At 35.5% G+C, this 5,782-nt stretch overlaps 1 protein-coding gene across 1 annotated transcript; it reads left to right on the forward strand.

Annotated features, from left to right (window-relative positions):
- Positions 1-1,031: 1,031 nt before the first annotated feature.
- Positions 1,032-5,435, forward strand: LOC113234994 (odorant receptor 2a-like; the record flags this gene model as incomplete). The annotated part of the gene is made up of 4 exons (XM_026470514.1): positions 1,032-1,256; positions 1,389-1,493; positions 4,081-4,236; positions 5,348-5,435. Coding segments are annotated over 4 exons (540 nt in total), but the record flags the coding sequence as incomplete, so codon positions are not given.
- Positions 5,436-5,782: the final 347 nt, after the last annotated feature.

A 5,782-nucleotide genomic window follows, 5' to 3' on the forward strand; every position in this document is an offset into this window, starting at 1 on the left:
TGTTACTCGACACCCGGGGTGGGTCCCTGGAGACCTATTATACAGGTCTGACCTAGTTTAGGCTCCAGTCTCCCACAAATGTGATTTTTCTTTAAGTGCCTTATAGTTAATAGACATAAACTTTGTAACTTTGTGGAGAAATAAATGATTTTGTATTTGTATTTGTATATTGCCAAAGAATGATGTAATTGCTTTATTTCGTTCTCCACCGCGAGAAATTTGCATTATGCAGAACTTACAAATTTGCTATTTTTTCTTACTGTTAATCTATCCGGGTATCCGGTATGCGGCCACGTTACCATCCGTTTCATCTCTAGTCTAAACCCCTACCCCCGCTCCTGCATTTGCACGATATGGTATTGTCATTAACCTTTCTTTCGTTAGCGTACAGAGTTATCACAGTTTAGTACGATCTAGGTATTTAAATATTTTTTCTTTTTGTACGAAAGTGAAATCTAATCAATTATTAAAAGTCATGGAACAAAAGTTGTTGTCTAGGATGTTAGTAGGTAATATAGTAATAATAATGATAATAATAATAATGAAATAGTCCTGCAAGGTTGTTAGTATTTTACAAATAACCCTGTATATGTTAACATTTAGTGCCAATAGAGCTCCTTGTGAATGAGTTCGTCCAGGGAAGTACTTCCACCTTACTTATCTCTGCTGCCAAGCAGTAATGTGAGCATTACTTCGTTCCGGTTTTGAAGGGTACGGTTGCTGGTGAAATTACGGGCACATAGGACTTGTCAACTTGTGTCTCTGGGTGACGGGCGCAGTGGCAGTGCCCCTCCGATCATTGCGGTTTAAAGCTCTGAGTGGCACTGCAATTGTTGTGAACAGGCGTGTTGCTTACCATCAAGCCCGCAACTTGTTCGTCACGTCACTTGGTATTATAAAAAAAAAACATGTATACACATAAAGTAATACTACCTACACAATAATAATAATAATGTAAATTATTTCAAAAGAAAATACCTTTCTTAAAATTCTGTAATTTCTTTAGATTTTGTGGCCACTAATTATAAAAGTTTGCCTACCCCTGGTCTAGAAAGTTATCCAAATTATCGTTTGGCTTTTACGAGTTGAACGACGCAGTGTTGCACAGTCCCCTACAAAGTGAACCGATTACTTCTAACACAAACTTACTATGTAGTTTTACAGAGTTGGTGGAAGATGCATACCACACCTATCTATTATTCCAACTGAGTGGCAGTGTTGGACTTATTTGTATGTCGGCTTTAAGAATATTAGTCGTAAGTATTAACCCATAATTAATTACGTATCATCACAGTATGTCTGTGTGTATTACCTATTAGACGTTTTTTGTGTGCTCTTGCTAGTATTAAAATTTCAGGCGCATTTAGTAAGTGACTTCATATTCACAGGTTGAACCAACGAGCCTGCAGTTTTATTCAACGTTAACTTATCTATCTGTAATGATAAGTCAGCTTTACGTATGTTGTTGGTCTGGACAAGAGCTTACAGCGACCGTAAGTACTCAAGTAGCAAATTAAGTTACTTATTTACGTTAAATAAATTGGTAATTATTCTCACGCGCAGCAATTAAATGCAATTTAAGAGCCTAATACACATATCCGCCATTTTGTACTTTCTTTTTTTGTGTTATGGCAATAGAGCTTTGACTTTTTATTTCATAGTTCACTACAGACCTTTTTTTTGTATTGAGAATCGAATAGGTATAAGTACGAAACATTTTTTGTTACTCGACAACGTATAATATAAGAAAACATGATTCCCAATGTTGTTGATTCTCTGACTCTCAATTCTTACCATAAATATGTCAAATATGTCAAATAGACTAAGGATATTGAGAAAGTGTTTTTACTTTTTTTTTGTTTTGAAGTACATACCTTACATACCTTTTTTTGAAGTACCTACGTTGTAAATTATTCTTAACGGAGTCACTACACTGATCGACACGAAATCGTGTTATGGTAATAAGCATTGGCGAATTTGCCCAAAGGCGCAGTAGGCCCGCGCTTAGGGCGCACATAAGGGTGTTTAGCTGTTCTAGCCGGTCAAAAGTCAAAATCTCAAATGGGTTGCAGAAAAAAAATCCACTTGCCGTGAGCTGGATAGTTGCTCAACAATAGGTGACCCTCCCCTACCCTCCCCTATACTCTTACCAATATTTCCTTTCACTTCCCAAAACCAGTCGAAAGTTTATCGTCATCTAGTGTGCACTTATCCTTTATTGACATTTCTTCGATCCGTCGAGTTCAAAGTTTAATATTAGTGAATTGGTGTCTGCCTTAAAAATAGCCATGGATTCTGAAAATACAGGTAAAGATGTATACTTTTCTTGAACTTTCTTTAAATTTAGTTTTTATTATAATGACTAAATAATTTAATAAATTAATTCAATTTTTAAGATATTTTTATTAACGTTTTGGTATTCTCGAAGGGTTTAGTTAAATGTATCGTGAGATAGCCTCAATATATTTACAGAACACTTAGATTTAATCTTTATTATTACGATCATTGAGAAATTACATGCTCTTAGATGCACTTTCTCAATATATCAACACTTTAGTATCAGTCACCGTTAATGATATTTTTTACTTGATTATTTCATTTTAACTCTATTTTAAATTTGTTTTAGAATCACCTGGAGGCTCAAACTTAAGAGTGGTAACAAGGCAAAGTCTGATCGATAAATACAACGGCAGCATTTACCAACGTTTGAAGAAAAATTTAAATATTTGTCAACAGCCCTTTTACCGCCTAAAATATTAGGTTATATTCCAAGTATAGTATATTCCAAGGTTATCATTTTAATTTCACTTGTAATTGTTTGTAAAATAAAGAAATTGTTTTTTTTTTATTTGTTAACTACCACTAACCACTTGTTTTTATTTTAAAATATGATAAAAGCTCCTATATAATAATACAAGTTACGAAAATGGTTTTGACCGGCTAGATCGGCATTTTACCCCTATATGTGGGGCGGCCAATGGTTCACGCGCATAAACGCGGCAAACCCTATACTATAGCAGCAGAGCGCGTCGTGACGGGGGTAGACAAGATTTTTTTCTTGTCCGTCGCCGAGCAGTATACATAGTTCGTGTGTAGAAACGACACGAATTCTTGCACAGACGCAGCGACTTTTCTTAGCGTGGACGCGCGCCCTTATAGTGTCAGTTTTCAAATATGTAAACTTAACTATCGCGTTTGCATTAGTGCTTTAATATAAACCTTATAAATATATAGTTAAGATCTAAACAAACGCGGTAGTTACATAATGCTATTCCGTGTCACTAAGTGTGGTGATTCCCTTAAGGCGAATTCCCATTGTGTCATGATGACAGTTAGTCGTTCGTGTCTTGTATATTGAAATGAAGTTGTTCACATACAGTACGACACGATTAATTTGCAGTTACGACGACAGACTGTCGTGACAATGGGAAGAGTTAGAACGACAGTCGTCCAACGACAAATAAAACGTTACGACCATTGACCTAGTAGGTCAATAGTTACGACACAATGGGCACGCGCCCTTAAATGTATTAAAAAGTGTAAAATGTTGGTAAACATTTTTTTTGTGACCCTTTTTTTGACCGCTTGGGGCGCCATACAAAATATCAATATTTAGAACAGCCTAGTTTTAAGATTTTCGCGATTCCTATTTTAAATGATACTATTTTTCCGGATCTAAATCGCGTATATTATATACCGTATATTAAAACGTTTATTATATATCGCTTAAAGTATAATATTTGTTTTTTTTTTTTATAGAAACCAACGTTTCGGGCAGTTTACAGCGTGCGACCTTAAGGTCACGGCTAACTGAGATCGTTTATCGTTGGTTTATTTAAAAAGAGATGTATGCATAGATTTAGTATTCAGGTACCCCATATACTAAATCTATGGATATATGCGGTATTTAAAAAAGGGATTAGGTAAATGCGATGTTTAAAAAATAAATATAATATTTAGATCCGGAAAAAGATTTATGTCCAATTTGAAGCAATCCTTGGCGACTATCGATCGATATTATAAACTAACAGTACACCTCTGAAGTCTTTTTTTGTAATGTTTTTGAAAAAATTCTTGTAGAGCGAAGATCTCCACACAGTCCTTTATAAAAGTCTATGGTATGAGCAGGATCTCCGCTTCAAACGTGCTATCTGTTTCGCTATGAGACGCACGATGCGCCCTATGATCTTTCGTGCCGGACATTACATTTCTTTATCCAGACAAACTTTTGTAGCGGTAAGTTTCATTAACCTTGTATTAATAAAGCTACGTGTCGATAAGAATCTCGATTCCCTACCAAAGCGCAGAAGTCTTTTTTACAGGTTTGCGTATAAGCGCGCGCAAAATATTAATTTTTTTCCCATAGATTAAATATAGTGATCTCAATTATTTTTGGTCACAGATCGAAATTCAAAGTTTGGGGTTCTTCAAGACTGTACATTTTTTTTACACATTTAAAATGCCTTCATTCTCGCCTTGAAAATGCCCTAGTGCGCCATTTTGGGAACAAGTCTGCAGGCAGGGAATTCTACTTCATAGCCATTCGTCATATAAATGTGGAATCCTTGTAATGTCCATAATATAGAGGTGTAACTCCGTCTAGTCTCCCGATCATGGAAAGGGGAAGGCGAAATTAAATCGTGCAATTCCCTTTGTACAAGTTGAGTGGATGCGAAGAAACCTTCGTAGTAGGAAGGTGTGACAGATACTATAATACGATAATCAATATGATTAACAAACTAAAAGATTTTGCGGCGCCTTGTTCTGTCACACAGTCTATAAATGGGACTCCCTTCCAGCGCATGTATTCCCTGCCTTTTAAGATATGGAGTCCTACAAACGAGGCATAGAGAGGCATCCGTATATAGGCATGCAGGGTGAAGGTGGCTTGGGCGGTGATTGTATCAACGTGGTATCAAGACTGCACTACTGTCATAACTAACGTAATCGAGATTTTTAGCGAAATTCAGTTATTAGCATATCTGTAGGGCTAGCATGACAGTGCGCGACTTGCGCGAGAGCGACATAAAGCGTGACATACTGCTATTGTCGCATTAATACAATATCTCGCCTTCTTATGTCGCTCTGGCGCAAGTCGTGCCTTGTCGTGCTAGCCCTATATGAATGAACGAAACGAGATATACAACCTCATATAAAGAGGTATTTTTGTCTTATTTAGTTTCAATTTTACTGGTAATTGTCATTTTTCAAAGAAAATACTTTTTAGATTTAAAGATTCTTTCACGTTTGGCTTCCACTTCCATTTAAAATCAGATGGAATGGAGGCTGTTACGTATAAAAAGAAAAAGATTAGAAATATTATAAAATCTGTGTTTCAACCTTTCAGATTCTACGGATGTCATATTCCTATTTCGCCGTTTTGAACCAGACTAATCACTAAATAGCTTTAGAGTTACAATATTTCATATAAAAACATGTATGTTGAATTTTTAGACTTAGCTCGTTTTTAATTTGTTTTGTTTAATGTATTTTGTAAGTCAATTAAAACACTTTTATTGTAATTCTATTAAATTAATAGAGGGTATAATTATTAATTTATATTTAATCTGTCAATTATAATTTCATAAACCATTTAAATGAGCATATCACAAAGGCAAAGGTAGGTCAATGGCTTAGACTATGTTTTTATGGTTCTGAACTTAGAGGATAGAAAAAAAATCAAAATTCTATTGTCTACGGTACTCGCTACTGAACTGAAAAAAGATCGTCGTATTTTTGCTTATTAAAAGAATCTCCTTATAACGCGCCACTGTGTTCCTGA

Source organism: Hyposmocoma kahamanoa, unplaced genomic scaffold, assembly GCF_003589595.1.
Source record: "Hyposmocoma kahamanoa isolate Upper Pololo Valley unplaced genomic scaffold, ASM358959v1 86637, whole genome shotgun sequence".
NCBI classification, from domain to species: Eukaryota; Metazoa; Arthropoda; class Insecta; order Lepidoptera; family Cosmopterigidae; genus Hyposmocoma; species Hyposmocoma kahamanoa.